The 22,865-nt window shown below is 40.7% G+C and overlaps 1 protein-coding gene across 1 annotated transcript in view; it reads left to right on the plus strand.

The window, feature by feature from the left end:
- Window positions 1-22,865, plus strand: part of LGI2 (leucine rich repeat LGI family member 2) — a 171,740-nt gene that overhangs the window by 51,240 nt on the left and 97,635 nt on the right. The window contains exon 3 of the mRNA XM_069202163.1: window positions 4,311-4,382. Within this exon, the coding sequence (XP_069058264.1) occupies window positions 4,311-4,382 (72 nt within the window). The remainder of the gene's footprint in view (window positions 1-4,310; window positions 4,383-22,865) is intronic.

The raw sequence follows: 22,865 nt of genomic DNA on the forward strand, positions 1-22,865 counted from the left end.
CCATAAGAAGTTGCCACAATAGTTTGCATATGCCACCTTTAAGAAGGAATTACTAGTCTGGTGATGGGTTGTGGGCTGCCTTTGATAGTATTGTCTGGCAGGCATGCCTCCAGTCTCACTGATCATGCTTACTTGGCTTTGCTTATCTGACTGAACAATACCAACAACAGGGTATTGAGTTGCTTTTTGGCCCTACAGGCTTATTCCTTTTTGGTTATCTATCAGCCCTGTAGATCATTAAGCACAGCCAATTGTCTTTTAATTGTCAATTAAACAACTGTCACAGTTACGCACATCAGCCCTATCTACTCGTCAGTGCTTAGAGAGTGGCATATGTGAGCTCTTACACCTTTCCAGTGATTTCTGGATGGACCGATATGGTGTATGTTGGATGAACAATCTGTCCTGCATTAGGATGACCAATCTGCATTGCACTGGATCACCTCTTCCTGGTATAGTATTAATCCTGATAGGTTGGCAGCCACATTTTTGCTTCTCTGCCATTTTCTTGCCAAACACTTAATTTGAGTCCCTGACCCAGGAAGACAGTTTTCTCTTCTAGAAAATGAGTACAAGGACTTCCAGCAATCCTTTGTAGGGTCTAAGGACCAATCTGAAATGTCCACATCACTGCAAGGGCATGTCAGACCTCCTTCTATCCAATCAGGTGTTGCCTGAAGTCTAGCTAGAGAGGAGTTGCGTTACCTATCCACTACTGACCAGAACTCCAACAACCAGATGGACTGGAGGTGGTATTCTGAATGCCAGGCTAACTCCACTCCATTTCTCCCTATATGTATTTGGGTACTGGAGGCAAAGAGGAGGATTGCAGGGCTAGGGCTTGGAAAAAGGGCAAAGGTGACTGCAGTCGAACCTGGCATATAGCTCTGTTGAACCCCAAGAGTAAGGACTAGTGGCGACTTACTTTAATCTCAAAGGAGAATACCCTATTTACAAAGGCTGAGTTACTTGATCACATGAGGAGTAGGACAATTCTCTTGTTATCCCCGAGGAGTAATGGGGAGTTTCTGGCTATATTTTACAGATTCTGTGTGTATACATTGTTGTGATTGCGAATAAATCCTAGACATTTCCTCCCAACCCTCTTGTAAGGTTTCTAGCAGTATGCCATTCACCAGTACACATATGTAAGGAGCTGTGTAGACCAGCAGTATCCATCAAATGCTATACTCCCCCAACAACACCTGGTTCAGAAAGGATCACTCCACATGGAAAAATTATTTTCAGCATTAATGGAAGCCAGCAGCACCAGCCTTCCCAAGCACTGTGTTTTGCAGCCGAAGTGTACTCCTTTCCTCAAGTTGATGCATGCCTGTCTATGCCTAATAAAGTCTAATTGGTCTGCTTTAAAAGGATGAGGGAGCATCCTCTTGAATCAAGGAGTATAGATATTAGTGTCTACTATAATAAGCGAAATAAGAAGATATGAAGAGCATTGATCGAGATCTTTCCTCGGTTTGGGTAGGTAAAGATTGTTGTCTCTGACATGGCCAGTGTGTCCACTCTGGAACATATGAAGAAGTTAAATAACTTTTCAATGGGTCCAGAATGAACAACTCAATGTGTATGAAGAACTCGGCTGTGAAGTGGCTTGGGATCAGCGCTTTCCCTGCATTCATAGATATAATTGTTCTCAGGATTACATCTCTGATGATAGGCACATCTAGTTTCTTCGTGGTATGGGCTTGCAAAACAGGGAGCTTCGCCTGCTCCAAGTATGTTGGTTTGCACCTCCCAGGGTATGTTCTGCTCTACAAAAAAAACATAAAATACTTTCTAATTAGGACCTTCTTTCCCTTTCCAGTGTGGACCACCTAAATCTTACCCTTCCGCATACTCATATATGCACTAGTGCATTGAGTTTGGAGGTTGGCTGCCAAATCCTAATCAGATTTAGCATGCAACTCTTGTTTCCCTCAGATCAGAATGTGCATTGCTCTTTTGGTCTGCACCACAGTCTACCAAGCCCTGTCTTTACGCTTCTGTAGGTTGCTAGCGAGCTCCCTTTCTTTAATTTCTTTTCATTTTTTTCTGTGGCTATTCTTTCTCCAGTTTATCCTGTATTAAATCCAGAGGTGTAACACAGGTCTCTGCAACCACTGAAGAGCAGGGAACCCCAACCCTTTAGGGGGCCCTCATTCCGCCCCAAGCCTATGTATAATGGTGAGATATTGGAGGCGAGGGGGGCCCTTATCACATTTTGAAGGGGGGGGCACCAAAGCTTTGCATTACAAAACTGTTAAAATCACTCACCTTTTCAGCTCTGCTGCAATAGCTAATATTGACCCCTCTATAATGTTTTTTGTTGTTTCTTGTACCACGATCGTTTGCACACATTTTATGCAATATATTGCTTTATTGTTGCCCACAACTCTTTCAGCTTTCCTGTCTTGGCTATGCCAACGGTCTGTACCTGAGAGCTACTCGCTCCTGTTTTTCAGGCAACAAAGAATCCAGAACACAGCTACTAGGAACTCCTCCAACTATATATCCCAGCTGCAATCTTGCCATCAGTCCTCCAACCTTTATACTTGTTGTTGCTTGTGGATGTGTCACCACTCAAGCAGTGTGCATCACTCCGCACATCGAGCCACCCACAACACTGGAGACGTTCCCTTTTCAGAACGCTGTACCTATTGCCAAATACGATTACTGCACTAGGGAGGCCTCACTATTGATCAATACTTTCTTCAAAATTTGTCTAGCACTGGTGGAAGTTTTTTCTCACTCTATGTGACCAAGCTCTGGTACTTGATACCAGCAAGAATAAGAATAATTGTAACCACCTCAAACTTTGAAGAGTATTTTTATATTCTATTCACATATTTCTTTGATACAGATCACATCTAAAAAAAAATAGTAGGTACTCGCATTCATGACTGAGCCAACTATAACACTTTTGTTTTACATATCATTCTTATTTGCAACTTTCAGTACGCTGCACCATCGGAGTACCTCATCGATCCTTACACCTCACACCTAACACACCTGCCATATAGGTCTTACTACAACTAACACACTTCGAACCATAAATTGCTCTTAAACGAGAGCGAGTTGAGGCCTCAGCAGTGTTTTGGAGTGTTGCATAACTTCCGCGACACAAAGCAACATTTCCTGGTGGGGTGTAGCATGCAGTTACATTCCTCTGTTCTTAATCACGTAATTTTTTTGTGTGTGAAATCTGACCCTTTTGTCCGTGACTGTACTAAAGTTATAAATTACTGTCTTAATGTTCTCAGGTTTGCACGCTAAAATGTTGGTCTTCACTATGAGTAGCCTGGAGTCTTAGCGGTGTAAACACATTCGATGTTACCCATACGGGAGGGAGTAACTGGGTGTCAACTACACTCTGTATACCACCTCAACCTTCTTACGACCTCTGCACTCTGTTTTATGTAATGAACTACCCTGTCGTATTGTCATCCTTTGTAATTACTTGTGACTGTATTACCTATCATAAATCATCTGTAACTAACATGCAAGGAAGTATTGTTCCTGTAAAGCCCTCTAGCACCTTGGGGTAATGTTGGCACTACATCAATTTGCATAAATAAATAACACTGGGTCCTGGTGTTACCTTGGGATCAAAACTTGACCCCCACTCTATAGCCCCCAAAGAATGATTTCCGCACCTGTTGCCGCATGTTAAGCAGTAACTGTACTATTCTATGGAGGACAAAACCCTCCAGATATGACAGGAGGCCTGGTCCCAGGTAAAAAAAAACAATATTGTTGCACCTGTACAACTCGACCAATCCTAATGAGCCCTTACTGTTTCCTATTTGACTAAACACAGCTTTGTCGAAGAAGAAGGCTGGCACAGCTGTTCATTGTGTATATGTCTGTAGCACCACACGCTGTTTTATCTCATAACCTATTTGTGCCAAGAACAATCTAAATAAATGATTTAAAAATCAGAAATGCTCACCCCGTCCCTTTGTGGCGCACCCTGGCGGACTCCGTCCCGTGCAGTAAATATGCCAGTTCCCACGTTATGCAGTGGAGTCAGTTTTATAAGGCTACCATTTCTTCTTATCAGGGATTTATTGAGTATATTATCTCGAGGTGACATAAATGGTGCTACTTATTCTGGCAATAAAAGTGAACATTTTCAGTCAGCTCTTCCTATCTGCCTGTGAACTGAAGTGTTGTTTCCTTGATGAGGTTCAACGAAGCAGCAAAGCCAGCTCAGTGAATATAATGGCTTTGCAGTCAATAAACACAAATTGAGCTGCACTCCTCATTTCAGCCTGCCGTGTTGACTTTTTATCTCTGTTCCGTATTTTCAGCTTGCTGAACTCCAACACATTCACTGTCATACGAGATGAAGCCTTTGCTGGTCTTTTCCACCTGGAGTACCTGTAAGTTGTACATTCTCTTTGACTGTTCGTATAGCCCTTTACAGAAAAAGATGGCGCGATTAGTTGCCTTAATGTCTGACTCTGAGCCATGTTTGAAAAGCTGTTGGGGATCATGGTTTTGAGACTTGTGTTATATTGTACACTGTTAGCATATGCTGTGCCCATTTTATACCATTACCACCCAGAGTATGAAAATGGATCAAGTAATCTTACAGCTTCATGATAAACACAGCGCTCACAAATAACTTACTATTTGTCCAAAACATTGTAAACATAACACATAACATACATCTTCATAAAGTCTAATATTATTAGTTGAGCACTATTTTCCATTTAAAAAGGCAAAATTAGAATAAGATTCAATGGAAAAGCCACATCTCAGCCATATAATTAATTTAAAGTTAACCATATCTTCTTATATTTAGCCATTTGTCTTAACTTACAGTCGATGATCTTCCCGTATATTTTCTACCCTCCAAGGAGATATATATATATATGTTTCTATAACATTCAGAATATTATGTCCTAAATTCATAGAATTAACTTTGCTAGCATAATTGGTAGCTCTTTGTACGTGCTTGTATCAAGCTAAGAAACAAGCATGTGACCTCATAGAACATGGGTGGCCAACATAGGTTCAGAAGGAACGGCTCAGCTGATCATTCAAGCAGCTCTGTTTAGATTTGTGCATGAAAATGCCTTCTATATTGTTAACCTGAAAACATGGTTAGAAGCTTGTTCTCCATTGAAAACATCATTATAGAAAGTGAAGCTGGTACACTGTGGTGAAAGATATAACCTCATGTTATGCAGTTTACAGTTAGAATAATGTATAATATCACACATCCCTCTTGTCTCCCTCATATATCACACATTAGTTTGCTGGTTTGTAAAAAGTCCCTACATTTAACCTTTTGAAAGTGATGGCTGCAATTCCACTCATAGATAAAACATGTTTTTTGGCATATTCCAACCTACATACCTCAGGAAAAGTGTTAGAAGAGTTTTGAAATTGAGTCGACTGGAAGTAGACGTAACAAACAGGATCACAAAACATTTTTCACTGGCACAATTGTATGTCTTTGGTCTTAAGGGAGTGAGCATATTGTAAAGTGTAGTAGCATATAGTGGAGTGGTGTACATTGGAGTGGCTTTGAGTTGAGTGGAATAGAATGGAGAGCTGTAAGTGTACAGTGGAATGTTATGTGGATTTATAAAGTGCATGGCTACCGTAAGGCTTCCCCGCGCTGTGTGAGTAACCACTGAACAGGTCTGTTCCTGTGCACTTCAGCTTGAGTTAGCAAAAAGCCAGATTTTAAGAAGTTTATTCAAATTAATTTCATTGGGTTCTGTTCTCAATCCGATGGGCACAGTATTCCACAGTTTAGGGGATATATTGGAAAAGGATCTACCTCCCCAGCTGGCCTTTTGGATGTGAGGGACATTCAATAGGACCTTGTTAGAGGACCTTAATGTCCTCTTGGGGGTATAGGGAGTGAGAAGATCTCTATTCATCTTGGCTCCTCTATGACTGACTGCCCTATGGGTGATACACAGCATCGTGAATTTAATTATTTTCACCAAAGGGAGCTAATGCAAAGGTGCCAAGGCCTCTTTAACTGAGGTGAACTTGGGCAGCTTGAAAATTGTCCTGGTCACAGCATTTTGGACCACTTGGAGTCTTTTTGGTACTGTTTTAGGTGAGCTCGCATATAAGGAGTTTCTGTAGTCCAAGTGTGACAATATTAGTTACTGGACCATGATTCTTCTAGATGGAGTAGAGAAGAGGTTGAATATTTTCCGCAGTGTTCTCAACAGGGCGAAGCATGAACAGGTCAAATATTTTACCAGCACTTCCATTGACAGGGAGCTTTCCAGCGATATGTAGTAGAGTGCAGTGGCATATGCTGAAGTGGTGTACAGTTGAGGAGCATACAGTGCAATAGCATACAGTATAGTGCTGTAGAGGAGAGTGGTATAGACTGGAGTGACAAAGAATGGAATAGTGTGAATTGTAGTGATATGGAGTGGAGTTGTGTGGAGTGGAATAGCGTATGGTGGAAGAGCATACAGTGGAGGGGCATACAGAGTAGTGGCGCATGCTGCAGTGTGGTACAATAGAGTGGTGTAGAGTATAATTGCATAGAGTGAAGTGGTGTAGAGTGGAGTGGGGTAGAGTGGAGTGCTGTACAATGGATTAATGTAGAGTGGAGCAGCATACAGTGGACTAGCGTAGAGTGTCATATACTGGAGTGATGTACAGTGGAGTAGCCTAATGTGCAATATCATAGAATGGACTGGCGTAGAGCAGAGTGGTGTACTGTAGAGTGTGGTACTTAAAACAGATGTAGCGTGAAGGTGGGTGAACAAATGCAGGTGTAATGTGCCAAGAAAACATATTATGAGGTGTAAATGCTACATTTTGGTAGCAGGTGTATATAATGTAAGTGGTATTAAGGTTATGAGTGTTGAAATACATAGTAATATATTGTGCCACGGTATACCGCAGTAACTTTGTGGTATACCACGGTACATGCCTATAAGAAGGCAGTATCTGATTGGCCAATGGCTGTCTTTACAAAATGTAAAAGGCAGCCATGTAGTTTTGAGCACACCTTTGCTGCTTTCTGGGTTAGGGCCTTATATCTAGCTAAGTATTTTGTCTTATTGTTTTCCCTACCTAGTACCACTTTAAGAAAGTGTAATAGTTAAAGAAATGTATGTATAGTTTTCTAGATATTTTTATAGAAGCTTAAGTAGAACTGCACATTTGACTTTTTAAAGCAGTTATTTGTAGGTATTGCCGCTGTACTACATACACTTTTTTGTCACAATTTAAATATGTAAAAATTTGAAACTACACTGTAGTACAGTGTATCTTAAATTTTTTCAACATATTTATGTTTAACATGTATTTATAGGTACTGCAGTACTTCCTAGAAAAGACTGCAGTACTCCCTACATTTAAAGAAAAGATATAGAAACGTATCAATATTTTCCCCTACCTATTACCACTTTAACAAAGTGGTAAAACGTAGGGGAAAAATATCAAGCCTAATACTTACCTATATCTGAGGGCGTAAGGCAGAACACAGACAAAGTGTACTTAAAAAGCAACATGGCTGCCTTTAACCTTTGTAAAGGCAGTCATCGGTCAATCACATAATGCCTTGTCATTACTATGTACCACAGTGCTTCTGAGAATTACTGTGAAATACTGCAAAAATTCCGCACTATGCCACTCCACTATACACCCCTCCACTCTATTCCATTTCACTAAACGCTTTTCCACTGTACACCACTATACTCTACAACACTCAACCCTACACCACTTCACTCTACAACAGATATTGTTAGCTCGTCAAACCTTAATAAGTAAACTTACAAGGGGACCCGAATAGGTCATTTATGAGGATACTTAACTAACGTCAGATTAGCATCAGCATGTTGGGCTTCATGCAAAACAATTTTAGAAACACAAATTTAGAAAAACATTTAACTATGGGTCTGTCAAAACAGCGCAGTTGGTACCTAGAAAGAAAAAAACATAAAATGGATAACAGTCATGTTTCATTATATCTACCTATCCTCGGTATGGATCAGCAAAGCAGAACTAGTCTTCGTCCTCAGGTCATCATTCGATCAGCCAAGAATAAGTCTCTAGTCTCAAATCAGAATAAGGTCTCTAATCGGAACAAGGTCTCTCAAAATCTGCATCTCTCTCTCTAATCTCAAGTCTGAATGATTTTCCTCTGTTGCGTTGTTATGTCAAAGTCACCTAAACTATCCCCTAGTTCCCTATTGGTGAGCTAATCATACGTTCATACTTTACCCAATAATATTTCTATACCAAATCTATGAATTCTAATATTTCACTCTTCACATGCAGTTGATTGGTCCACTTTATGATGTTGTCTTCTTCCGGCTCAGTAGGTAACAATATTGTTGCATCTTCAGCTCCAGTCAGTATCTTCATTGTTCTCGTCCTGGGAAAGTCAGTATCACACACATTTCACATAAAATGTTGCACTAGCGGGAACATCATCTCCTTGCCGTCGGTTCTCACAGTAAACTTCTGTTAAGCACTTTTAGCGAGACAATGGACATTTCAAAGTTTAATTCACCCTGTCAGCATTTTTATTAAATACTAACAAATACAGCTTCTGCATGAGGCCTTGCAAGACTAGGCCAAGACACTCGCTAAGTTAAGGACTACAATTATTAACTAAAACATACTTCATAACTCTTAATATGACATGTTACTGCATTAGTCTAGTACATATTCAATATTTCATAAGTATTAATCATTAATTAGTACGTTTCGTGAACATTGGTGGCCATTCTTCGAGGTCACATTTTCAATTGTGTACATTATTTTTCTACTTTAATTCATTTTCTACAGAAATTCATTATTCAAAATAAATAAACACTCATTAATAATTTCTAATTAAAGCACCTGCACTAGCAATATCACTAAGTTAAAATGCCTTATAATTGCCCTAAACTGCAAGGTGACCGAACGACAAAGAAGGTGGTAAGAACACAGACTTTGTGCTGTGTATTCTTGAAACTTTAAAACTGTTTTTTCCTTTACCCGTGACTGTTTAAATTGAACTCTTGGTTTCTGTACGAATTGTAACAACTGCTGCTTTTTTTATCTGTAACTGTTTCTTTCCTAGTGTTTCCCTGTACTGTGCTAAGGCCTGTAGAAGGCAATCAACCCCCCCTCCCATTTTTACAAGGTAAAAAGGCAAACTGCACCTCAGAGGCTAAAAAGAGTGTGTTTAAGACACCACTTAATCTACTTTATGGTTTAAACTGTGTTTGGGAAGTATATATAACACTCATTTTTGGATAGAAAAAGTGATTTTGTTTTTAAGTGTGTGAAAAAGCAGTATTTTAAGTGGCTTTCGATTTGGGCCTTACCTGTAAAGTTGAACAAGACCTGCAAAGTGTGGGTTGAGCCTGTCTGTATCCAAGGAGATTCTGACTTAAGGAGCAGCTCCCTGCTCACCAGCCTGTGCTTAAGGTCAAATGCCCCTTAAATAAGTTTCTTACTAGTTGTTGAATCTGTTCTCTGATTCGTTTCTATTAGAACTAGGGCTTTGGGTTTTTGTTCTGATTGGCTGGTTGATCCGGGATTCTGATTGGTTCCTAGGGCTAAGGTTTTAATTGGACTTAGGGCTAGAGTTCTGATTGGCTGATAGGGATGAGGTTCTGATTGGTTCCTAGTACTAGGGTTTCTATTGGACCATAGGGCTTAGGGTTTCGCTTTTGATTGGTTGCTAGGGCTAAGGCTTAAAATGGTTGAAAGGGCTAGGCCTCCCATTGGTGCTAGGGCTTAGAGCTAGGGTTCTGATTGGTTAGGGCTAGGGTTCCCATTAGCTAGTGGTCACCTGATTCGGGTTGGGTCTAGGGCCAGAAGTACTTCCTTTGTTCCATTCACCACCTTAACTCATCAAGATCCTCACAAGTAATAACACACTTTTGGCAAATGCACTTTACTAATTTACTACAGACAAATCCTATCCACATTTCAATTTCTCAACAACCACTACAAAACCCCACAAACCACACCTATACACCCTTCTACCTCAACTACCACACAATGGCACCTTCACAAAACACCACTCAGTCTTATACCATTAAGAAATCCACACATCACCAACACAACCCAAAGACACATTATACATAACTTTAATCCTCCAGACACACACACCCTTTTCATACAAAACAACAGCTCTACCCTCTACTTGCTCCTAACATACCCCTTTTTGTCTCCACCAAACCTATACTCAGCCCTCCTTCATATTATCTACCATCACCCTCCTCCTCTTTTTACCACTAACACACAACCAAACAATGCTTACACTCCAATCCACCACACATCTTATCTCTTCCAGCTATTAAGTTTAACACATTCATAACTCTTGTCCTTTCCCTCTCACACACCACATATACCCTTTTCCAAAACACATCACCACCCCTTTACCATTCAAATCCCACTCACCAACAGTACTTTGCATACAAATCCTTCTCAGAAAACCACTACATCAAAATCTCCTCTCTACCGCACAAACATAAAACTGAACACTCCAGCACATCAATATCGCTCACACACACACACACAATTTTATAAAACATTCAGTCACAAATAAGAAACACACACCACTCTCATCCTCCTAACTACATAGATAACACACATCCTAAACCATCTTTACTTCTTTACTATGTTTTCTCTGTACCACCACCTAACACAAATATGCCAGTGGAACAACGCTTAGTCACCCAGGTCTCATCCATTGCAGAATTTAGAGTCTTAAAACATGACCCACATGCTCCACCACCACCCCTCCATGCTCAATACACCTTCAACTCTAAACAGACACAAACAAAATAAACAACATGCCACTCTTCACAACTTCACATCTCCATGTCCGCTTCACAACATGGCTACTCCACAAAAACAACACAGCTCACCATCTCATTCTAAATCACCATTTAATGCCACCTTCGCATGCAGACCCATTAAAATGCCTTCTAAGCCTGCTGGAGAAGGAATACTGCATAGAAAAACAACACTATTTCTATTCTCATACAGCAAATACCAGCACTAATGACACACCTGCTCCAAGTTAAAAAAAATACTGGTCACTCTTCTACAAAACAGTCACACCACCTCCAAAACACAATCTCTAAACTGCCTACTAATAAATGCTTGCTCACTCTCTAAAAACAAGCAACACATCTATGATCTACTCATTGACACACAACCTGACTTACTCTTTATAACTGAATCATGGTTGGGATATGACTTGGCCCCAGTACTGCATGAATCCATTCCTCCAGGCTATCAAACTATCACGCAGAATTGTATAGGCAAAATAGGAGGTGGAGTAGCTGTCATATTCAAGCAAACAATAAATCTCACCAAAGCTGACGATGTTTCCATACAAGGTTGTGAGTTCTTCATCACCAGATACAACCCAACACCAGTTTCCTCCTGTAACTTCCTTCTCCTTTATAAACCACCACCTAGCAATGCAACATTCGCAGAGAAATTTCTAGACATTGTTTTATACCTTATAACACTACACTCCAGCCTATGCATTTTTGATGACCTAAACATTTGGTTTGACAAACCCAATATGCCCCATCCAAAAACCATCATCGCTAGCATAGTCACAGTTGCCTACATCAGATCGTACAAAAACCTGCACACATCGCTGAACACGTCCAAAGTGTCATTTTTGCAAATCCAGAACTAGTTACCCTTCAAAGGATTACTCCAGTCACATTATCAGACCAACATTTGCTAGCTTTCCCACATAATAGACCACAAATCAACACACCGAAGACCACTTTACCTGCCCCCACCTGTCGACTGTGGAACAAACTCAATTTTGAATACTTAGAAACACAACTAAAATCCAACACAGATCTAGACACCATAAATTCCATTCAAAAACTTTGACTAGCTACAGGAAGCTTTTGATAATCTAATACACTTAAGAACAACAAAACAGGACAAAAGAAAACAAGCCCCTTGGAGAAGTACAGGACTAAAAAAGCTCAAACAGCAAATTAAAAAGCTGCAACACACCTGACTCAAAACAAACAACAATTAAGACAAACTTCACATACAGAAACATAACAGAGCATACAAGTCAACAGTCAAAAAAGCTACAAAAGGTACTATTCAGACAGAATTCAATATGCTAAATGTGCAAAAAAAAGAATTGTAAAAAATGCTCAGCAAATGTCGTACACTTTAATGCACAGGAGCTCATCCCATTACTCAAGAGTTCACGGACAACCTGGCAAATCATTACACAACAAAAGCAGACACGTTGGGCTCCTATTTAAAACAAAGGAAAACCACCAGAGCCAACCCATTTCCAAAAATCCCTTCCAAGAATAGGCTAACCCAGCCTTGGCATTCCTTCAAACAAATATCACAAAGTGAATTTATGGATCTTGTCAAAGCAAGCAGGCCAACTGTCTGCCCTTCTGACCCTTGTCCACCACAAATCATTCGAAGAACATTCTTTTAACTACCTCAGCTACCACACCAGTAAGAAGAATCATCAATAATTCTTTAACTACAGGAATCTTTCATGAAGACCTAAAAAAGACATACACTTGCAGATTATTAAAGAAAACAGACCTGGTCCCGCATGACCCCAACAACTGTAGACTAATTACAAATGTGCCTTTCTTGGGAAAACTCAGAGAAAGAGCAGCATTCACCCAAATGTCACAATTCATTGAAGTTAGCTCCATACTTTCAGACTAGCAAACAGGATTCTACCCAGGAAGAGGCACAGAATGTTTGCTCATCACCATTTGGGATGACCTTGAAAATACATTAGACCAGAAGGAGGTCGCTGCACTACTTCTCTTGGACCTCTAACCTCTAAGCTGCCTTCGACACAGTGAACCATGACACTCTATTACAAAGGCTCTACGAAGCCCACATAGAGGGGACTGCTTTAGACTACTTTCTACTTTCTAAACCAGTGGCTCCCAACCCTTTGACTTCTGTGGACCCCCACTTTATCGTTACTGGAACCCTGAAACCCCACTGAATCATTATTGGGATCCGGGGACCCACCTCTAACTCATTACTGAAAGTTTGGGACCTAATCTGTTAATATTATTACATTTTCTGAGCAGTCACGGACCCCCTGAGGAGGCTTCACGAACCCCCAGGGGTCCTCGGACCACAGGTTGGGAACCACTGCTATAAATAGAACAAATGTCATCTATACTCCCCCTTTCTCATCCAAATCATACCTCACAAAAGCAGTGGTCCCTCAAGGCTCTATTATCTCACCCATGTTTTTCAACATCTACATGAAGTTAATACCCACAATGATCAATTAATTTCAGCTCACTTACTATAACTATACAGATGATGCAGAAATACACCCTTAAACTGGAAAGCCCCAAAGATTAGCAACTCAAAATCTTCAGTTGCCTCAGAGCCGTTGATCAGTGGATGACATGGAACCATCTCAAAATGAATGCTTCCGAAAGTGGAAAACTCACTTGTGGCGATTGAAAAAATTATGACGCACTCTGTGCCTGGCTTGATGAACAGGGACCACCTTCTAAAGTATTTAAGGATGTAAGAAACCTTGGAATTACCATGGACTCCAAGTTATCAATGAATGCCTAAGTGGACAAATTAGCAAGATCAAGCTTTGTTACTATGCAAACCTTGTGACGCATCACCCCTCACCCCCACATGGGATTTCCACACAAAGTCAAGGCTGCTATCTCCCTTGTACTGTCTAAAGATTATGCCAATGGCCTCAACCACAGAACATACTTATAACCTATGAAAAGACTAGAACAGGTTCAGAACTCTTCTGCCAGACTACTTCTACATGTAAAGCCACATGCTCACATCTCCCCTGCCTTGAGGGCCTTACATTGGTTACGGGGATGCCAGAAGATCCACCTTCAAGCTGCTTTGTATTACTCACAAAGCAATACATGGAGCAGGACCACATCATCAGGAATAAAATCACCAAATGAATTCAACAAAGAAACCTCCACTCCATAATGACACCTCAACTCAAAATTCCATCATACAAGAAAAACACATAGGTGGTACATCTTTCTCTGTTCAAGCAGCCAAACTATGGAATTCATTACCCCCAAACATAAGATCCACGGATATCTATGTTATCTTCAGAAGACTACTCAAGAGTCTACCTTTTCCTACATAATCACCATACTCAACCATACTCAAACACTAATATACAGCATATCCCTTCGTATATACACATTTTTAATTTGATTATATTTATGTATCTCGATATGTGTATTTCTTTGTACAAATATGTATAAATAACTATGCCTTTTAAAATATATAAATATTCTTTAGATCTGCTTAACATATGTATATATTACTTATGGTTAAATATAACCTACTGGCGATTGCCAGTAGGTAGTTATAGTTAGGACTTAGGGCCTGATTTAGATCTTGGTGGTAACGGTCCCGCCATCAATTTTCTGTCGGGTTTCCCACCCGCCTACTAGGTGGTATGTCCGCTCTATTTAGATGTTGGCAGGTCCATAGACAAAATACTACAGATGAACCGCCGCCACCGCCATGAATCACCGCCCATGTCGACGGCGCTACAGGCAAAAGTGTTCAAATTCGAGCCACTTTTATTGCTGAGCCAGTCACGAAGTGCCACCTGCCAATGCAACTATGTCAGCTAAACCTCCACACCTAAGTTGGCGGATTAGGAGAGGTAAAAGGGCGAAACACCCTTTTCTGAGTTTTCTCATTTCCTGCTACCATGAATCAGGTCATACAAGTCCTGCTTTTGCTGCTGCTCATGGACCAAGATAAAAAGCAACCCTGTAGTCACCAGAACAGAAGGTAAGTCATTGTATTATCTGTCATCCTTGGGATTGTCAAGGTAAATTAGCACTGGACTTGTGCATGTTTTAAAAATGCATAAAGCAATAAAACAATGATGTGCAACGCATATGTGTGTAATATTGTAGTAGGAAAAATGCTTAAAAACATCTTGAGATATTAGTAACATCCACTAATCTGGTACTAACTGCCTTCATGGCAATAGACACCTACACAATAAGTCACAGCAATCCCAAATAGAAATGTGTCCATACTGGTGTGTGCAATCATTTTCCCTAAACTACAATATCATGTACATAACCAGTATACCCAATAGGACCTACTCAGATTCATGATAATGTAGCAATTGTACTTCAAAATACTACAGGTGGGTGTACACAGAATGTACAACCAATCTGGCCTTTAAACTGCAAACAGGTCAGAGATGTTTAACAGTAATTTCCCCTTGGTTTATGCAATTATTGACAAACCTAAGATGCCATTTAACTGTGAAGTGTTATGTTCCCTGTGTAATGAATACGTGCATATTATTCGCACATCATGCCCAAAACAAACACACATGCATTCTCCAGTCACAATATCAGAAACACAAATAATTTGGGTGTAGGTGTCCAGTAACATGATGAATGCTTGCACCAAAATTAACATGTACATCGCACATGTACAACATTAATGTATACATTTAAAAAAATAACTAAAATATTCAACCTGTGCTTGTCACTGTCACAAATGAGAGTGAGTGCATGGCACACACATTAGCAGAAATTCTATCATCAGCAAACAATTAGTAACAATCAAAAAATAAAGCCAGGACAAAGGTATTCTCAAAATTGTTTTTTTTTTATATAAATGAGATATCTCTCTCATAAGTATCATTAAATATATGCTCAGAGGAAAAAAAACAAAGGCAGTATGCCATGACTTGCAATATGGGTTGCATGGCCATAACGTGCCTCCTATGCACACTGGCAGAGTAAACCTCCTCTTGAAGGGGCATCTATGGGATAGAGAGCAGGCACCTCAGTGATCTCACAGGGGGTGGTACTTGGGTATGGGAGGGGTGGGTTTGGATCTGTGAGGGGTGCTCACAAAACATTTGCCAACTCTACATATTCAAAGTACTCAAATTTGGCTTCTTAATCATCAGTATGTCATGCCAGTAAGGAAGAATTCCACAAATCATTTGCTTACAGTCTAGAAATTCCCCATGCTAGCTCCCATATCATGCATGCTTTTTGTCTCTAATCCACTTTTATTTCTCTGCATTACAAATGGTTTTGAAAGAATTAATAAATACATAGGCCTGGATACATTCCTAAACCTCTTCAGTGCAGAGCAAACACTCTTCCACATATCCAAAAGAGACATGTTTTAGGCCTGATATTGACTCACCAAGAAGAGACACTCCAACATCTATGTGATGGAACCTTCCATCTGCAATTGCCACTTCAAGTATCACTTTGCTCACCATCATTGCCTTTGCATCTGGACATAACTATGAACACTTACATGTAATTTGGGGTATGTGTAACTCTGTCACCAATGTGGACACATTCCTGTCTGTTTCAACCATATATTTTGGCATGAAAATCCATGTTGGTTGACCCAGACTGGCTTACATGCACATTTGGGAAGGACTGAGGCTTCATGACAATCTGCTACTGATTGTATGAAATGAACTGAATTTTGCTATTGAAACATTATTTCAAAAAGATTTCAAATAAGGAATGATGCCACTGTACACATGTTTCTAGTCCTTTTGGTGTAGATGCTCATGATCATGTTTACATTGTACCAACTTAAACTAATGCAAAGTTTGAAAAAGCAACTGTCTCACAGGTGCTTACTATGCCATGTCATCAGTAATAGGGCATACAGTACCTACTCATATCTGTGATGGAGCATCACTCCTGAACTAATCCTCGAATTTGCATGTTTGGCACAAATGTCCCTCATAACATGGAGAAAATGTCAGTACCCCTTTTTTCACACGCTGCCATGTGCCTGCGTACAACATTACTTGGCTTGTGATGAGGAATTTAGGGCCAGATGTATGTCCATTTCATTTCGTGAGCCTCTAACTGCGACTTTTTGCGACTTGCAATTAGAGACTCGCAAAATGAAATGTAGAACATTTAGCGATTTCCAATGGTGTCGCAAACACTTACCTTATCAATATTCATGACTTAGGTCGCAATTTGCAACCCCACTGGGAATGGTCGCACTCTCAGGGATGGTGGTCTGCTGGAGACAACAGACCACATTGTTTGTGACTGCTTCTAAAAAAAGCAGTTTAAAAAAAAAATGCAGCCCGTTATTCTTTACAAAAAAACAAAAAACGGATGCATTTCAAAAAAAAAAAATGAAAAGTTTTCTTTTCATTTTTTCAGAGTAGGCAGTGGTCCCTGGGACCACTACCTGCTCTGAAAAATTATTTACACTTTCATTCACTAAGGGGTCCACGGGGACCCCTTCCTGTTTGCAAATGGGTTACTGCCAACTTGAAGTTGGTGGTAACTGCAAATGTTTTGCAAACGCATTCACAGTCGCAAAACATTCCTACATATTAATGCAATTTGGTATTAGTAAGGGATGCCTTAAACACGCCCTTCGTAATACCGAATCGCAAAAGCAAAATGTGATTCCGTAAACAAGTTACAGAGTCACATTTTGCTTGGGTTCATAGAAAAAAGCATTTTTCCGGTCACAAACGTCCAAATGCTTCGTACATCTGGGCCTTAGTGACAAACTTTAGCAGAAAACTATATTCCAAACACAGCATCAATAACGTCTGAAAAAGTTTCACCTCCAGAAATCCTCATCTGCATTGGATGTGTGTCAGCCATGATGTTGATGCCAAACAACATTGCTGTAAATAAAAAAGATTGAACAACAAGATTAGCTACATACAATACCTCACCCCATTGATGCTGCTGTTCGGCCCACTACTGCCCATCAAGCTTTGGGAAGGCCATCGCAAGCATACAGGCCATGAGGGGGGGTCAGGCTGCGGTGCATGGTCTTGCCTCATTGGGAGGCCTGGCCAAGCTGGACTTCTGCTGATTTCTGGGTGCATCGTCAGAGGTCCTCCCATCTCTTCCAGCAGTGCAGGCTGCGCTGCTTAAAGACCCTCAGGGTCCACACATTCTTCACAATGGCCTTCCACAAATCATGCTTCTGGTAGGCGGTGACCTGTATGGATGAGAACAAATAACAACAAAAGAGGTTTGAGTGATTTTGTTTGCAGTGCAGTCCCACAATTTGTAGAAGATCTCACTTGCATTCCCAGAACATCAATACAGATTATTGTATTGTATTGGGCATTTCTAAAGCGCATTCCGGCCCTCAGGCATCGAAGCGCTAACTGGGTGAGGCAATAAAGAGCTAAGCAGAGGAGCTCCCAAACTTATTGAGAAAACAGCCAAGTTTTGACCAGTTTCCTAAAAGTTAGATGATTATGTTCTTGCCTTATACTCAGTGGAAGAGAGTTCCAAATTTTAGCAGCTGCAATAGTAAAAGCTCTGTCTCCCCATTTTACTTTTCTAGTACGGGCTATTTGAATTTGATAGGCACCGGCTGAACGCAACACGCGATTAGGCTTATGCCATTTCAGCTTGGTGGTTAAAGTTGAAGGGCCAATCCCATGAGCCGCTTTGTGAGTGATGCAGAGAGCCTTAAAAGAAAGCCGATGGATAATCGGAAGCCAGTGTAGATCTTTAAGGGCCCTCTTGACAGAGGCCCCCCGAGGTAATTTTAACAACAACCTGGCAGCCATATTCTGCATCAACTGAAGCCTGCGCAGAGAGCCTTTATTCAAATTTAGTAAAAGCGCATTCCCATAATCCAATCTGGAAATGACCAGGGCCAAAACCACAGTGATTCTGCTGGTCTGAGGGATAAACGGGAGAATTTTTTTAAATTTCTTCATTGTCCACACACAAGACTTAATTATCAGATTAACCTGAGGCTTAAATGACAATTGCTCATCAAACACTACTCCTAAATTTCTCGAGTTGGACCGTGTTATCGTGTTATCTACAAACATTTCAAAGATACTATTAAACACTAATTTGCAGTGGTCTGTGGAGTAGCCTCTGCATGCTTTTCCTCATGTTACCAATACAGGACACACACTATTTAAGCCAGGGATAGGAATCTTGTCATGTAGTGAGACCCACTCCAGATTAGTCCAACTCATTGTGAGCTACTAAAGGCTAAGCAACATGTACATTATTTGCACGTAACCACATGCACAGCTACATTTTCTTCATGCCTAACCTTTCAAGAGTCAGATACTATGGTTTGCACTACATACTAAGGGCAGTATGGGAGGTCTACCAGGTATCAGAGAGAACATGGTTTTGGGTGATGTATGAATACGTGTGTGTACTAATGGGACATATTTGTATGGCTGATTGAGATCCTGTATCATTTACACTGGCAGCACAGGAAGTACCACCCCCATATGTGGCACCATGACATCTTTAAAACAAAATGATACTGCAGTTCCAAAATATGGCCTGTACATTGACTTGACATAACAGCATCAGACAACTCCATAACTTTAAAGATTCTACTTGGAATTTTGATTTCTACCATTTGGACCTGGGCTCCATGTTTCCACTTAAACTAGTGGTACAGTGCCTACTAGCCCTGGAAATAAGGGGCCTGCATTTTGTCTCATTAAACCTGGAATTGTGAGCTACATGCACTGAAAACTCAGCTAATTCTTACAGATGAGGTTTCATTTCAATGCACAGATATTTTTAACATCCTCAACCAACACCCTGCACCCAGCTAAATCATTCAGTTCACTACCCTCCAATCACAATACTTCACTCATGAACAAAAAGGGACCAACTAGCCTGTGGACAAAGAGGGAACATGTTACTTTGTCAAACATTTCCCACTCAAACTTACCTCTTCCTCTGGGTTTCCATTCAACTGGCTGTATAGGGAAAGGACCTCCCTGATGACGAGTTCCAGCTCCTCACGGGAGACGACAAGGGTCCTGTCACCTGCTTCTCCCGCCATCCTGCTCCCAGCGGTCATAACATTATTTGAAAAAAGGGGTATGACCATATAACCCCACTATACCTTGGTCACAAGCAATATATATATATGCATGTATGTATGTAATGTGGTACACAGTAGGAAAAAAATAAACCAAAGTTAAAGCAAGGATGAGCCTATCATTTGCTCCCCGCCCTGACTCAAAAAAGCTTTGTACAACAAAATCTTTTAATCTTTTACTTACGTAAACAGAAAGAATAGAATCCACATTCCTCCATTGGGTTATTGTATAAACTGTGAAAAACATAGGTGCCGAAACATAAACATCAATAGTATAACGCATAACATATAAAAAATTAGACGCAACAAAATTTACAAAAAACAATTTTTTTGTGCTAAGTATATTTGTCTTCCTAATTTATCATTTGAGTCCAAATGTATATGTGAAATCATAAATTTTCCCTTGTTAGTCTGTTTCAGGGTCCTTCTCCATGTCATCTTCATTTGAACATTTCAAAGTTGTGACATTTGAAATGCTATGTTGCTGTTGAAATGTAGAAAGTGGACATCTGTTTATCCTGGGACAGACACCCACTTGGGATGAACACATCTTGTACAGAGACAATGTGCACTATGATTGAGTGAAAGTTCTTGAGATTGTATGACACTTGTTTTCTGTGGCTGTTGCCATCAAGGCAATGTGTGCTACTTAACTTCCTCAAACCACATGTGTGTGTCATACTATGCTTTGTTCACATTAGATACATCTTCAATGGTGGTTGTGACATTGCACCAGATGCTGCCACAGTGCCCTGTAATGGTCACGTGGCCTCAAATTGTGTTACTGCCATGATGTAGACTATTGGTGTTATTGATGTAGGATTCCTATTGTGAGGGCAGGATGCCTGGCTCCAGCTGAGGTCATGCATCAATAATAGTTTGCCTATTTAATTTGATCCCATGTAATATTCCCTTTCTAACATGGTGTCAAGGGCATAGAGTGTCAGCCTCTAGATAGTACAGCCTATTGGGGTTATGCATGGTTTGTGAAACTCACGCTGATTTAGTCAAAGATGTTACCTACAAATGAATGGCGCCAATACATTGGGATTTTGATTTGAGTTTTGTTTGGATGAAATGGGTAGCACATTACCTCTTTGTTATATCTAATTTTCCTTTGCAACTAATTGTTCAATAGATTTGACAAAGTGGTGGAAGACAACCATGAAAAATGAAATGCTACAATAAATGCAACAACAGTCTTGGAGTTTGTGTCATTATCATTTATTTATCATTATCATTTATTGACATGACACATAGGAACTGAAAAGTATTTCAAACAATAAAACAATGAACAAAACAAAACAATAGTCTATTATGGTGAATGAAAATATAGTAGTAGAGACACAAAAGTTTGGAGTCCAGTGTACATAATACAGATGTTCTCAAAAAAAGTAAATGTGTCCCTGAAATAGTCCACAGAGTGAATGCTAGACACAATGGAGGAAGTCAAGATCTGCATCTCTTGGAGGTGGTGGTGGAGGTCTTGCCATCCTCTCCTGGTGGTTTGGATGACCGTCCCCTCTAGGGAGGAGGAGGCGGGGCACAGGTACAGGGACTGGGGTGGGAGGAGCAGGGTTCTCATGTGGCAGGGCCTCCTTGTCCCTGGCTGGTATTGGTGTACTTGTTCCAGATGTAGAAGGACCACAGGCAGGGGCAGATGGTATAGGAAAAGCCCAGCACATATGGTGATAGATATCAAAACGCTCCCTAATCAGGGAGCTCATTTTGTCATTATGGTTGTGGATTTCCGACATGAGCTCCCTCCACACCTCCTTGATCTCCCGAAGCTCAGTTATGACCTGGTCCATCACGCCTTGGGACTCTTGTACTGCTTCCAAGACTCAGTCAATGATGATCTGGCTGACAATGACGCCAATGGCCTCACTTTGCTGGCCCACGGATTCCCGCCCACAACCCCTACCCCCACTACCTTGTGCCCTGGAGGCAGTATGTTCCATCCCACTGGGTCTTGGCACAACTGGAGGCGGTATTGGTGTTTTCTCAACAGTAGCCAGCACTGGGGGGAACAGGATTGGTGTGAAGTTCCTCTGTACACAGGAAGTGGAGATATCCATAGGCTGAGATGTGGTTTCAGCTGGGGTGGGATGTGTAGATGTGGACCGAATGCCACTCACTGGAGCTGTCTGCTCAGACAGACCAGATGGATCAGTCTTCTCTCGATCATCCAGACTTGCAGGAGTGGAGTCTTCACTGAAGGCTTGATCATGGGCTGGAGTGGATGTGTCTTGAGTAGCAGACGGTGGTCCACTGGCCTGGGGTGTTGGACCCGAGAAGAATGCAGACAATATGAAATTAACATCTGGTTGGTACATAAAATGTTTCTTTAGCTACAGATGGGGCAACCTAAAAAAGTGAAATCAGACTGATAAAATGATCAGGCCCTTGTGTGATTGTCGTTGTTTTACACATGCAGGCTGATTTACACAGATACAAACTCCAGTGATGATGTTGTAGACATGTCCTGAAATGCAAAATGTTATTTATGAAGTGTACTTTACATGTACCAGGCATTCAACCCAGCACAGTAGTGAGTATATGAGAGAGCTAGACCGCTCCAAAGGTCTAGCAGGCTAAATAACATTAGAAAAACTATAGTTCAAATTAATAGAAAAACTGGGATCGGCCATCATATGGACAGTGCAAAATAAATTATGTGTGGATACCATTTCTATTCAGCATGGCACATAACATGGTAGGAAATCTTGGATTCAACAGACTATGAACTATGTGAGCAATTACATCAATTAAATGTAGCTATGAGAAGGTGTGAACATAGTTGATGAACACAACTGACATTTTTATACATTGCATGATATGGTGACTGACTGCTAAATGTTTTTGAACTGTGTGCACATATGGAAGTAAAGGAAGGTAGAGCAACATTACATTGCACTATTGTTTTGCAGATACAAAAACAGGGCATCATGGTAGTTGTACTCATCTGTTGACACCATAAGTGAGTTACACATATCTATTTCAAAAACTAA

This window comes from Pleurodeles waltl, chromosome 1_2 (genome assembly GCF_031143425.1).
Source record: "Pleurodeles waltl isolate 20211129_DDA chromosome 1_2, aPleWal1.hap1.20221129, whole genome shotgun sequence".
Taxonomy (NCBI): domain Eukaryota; kingdom Metazoa; phylum Chordata; class Amphibia; order Caudata; family Salamandridae; genus Pleurodeles; species Pleurodeles waltl.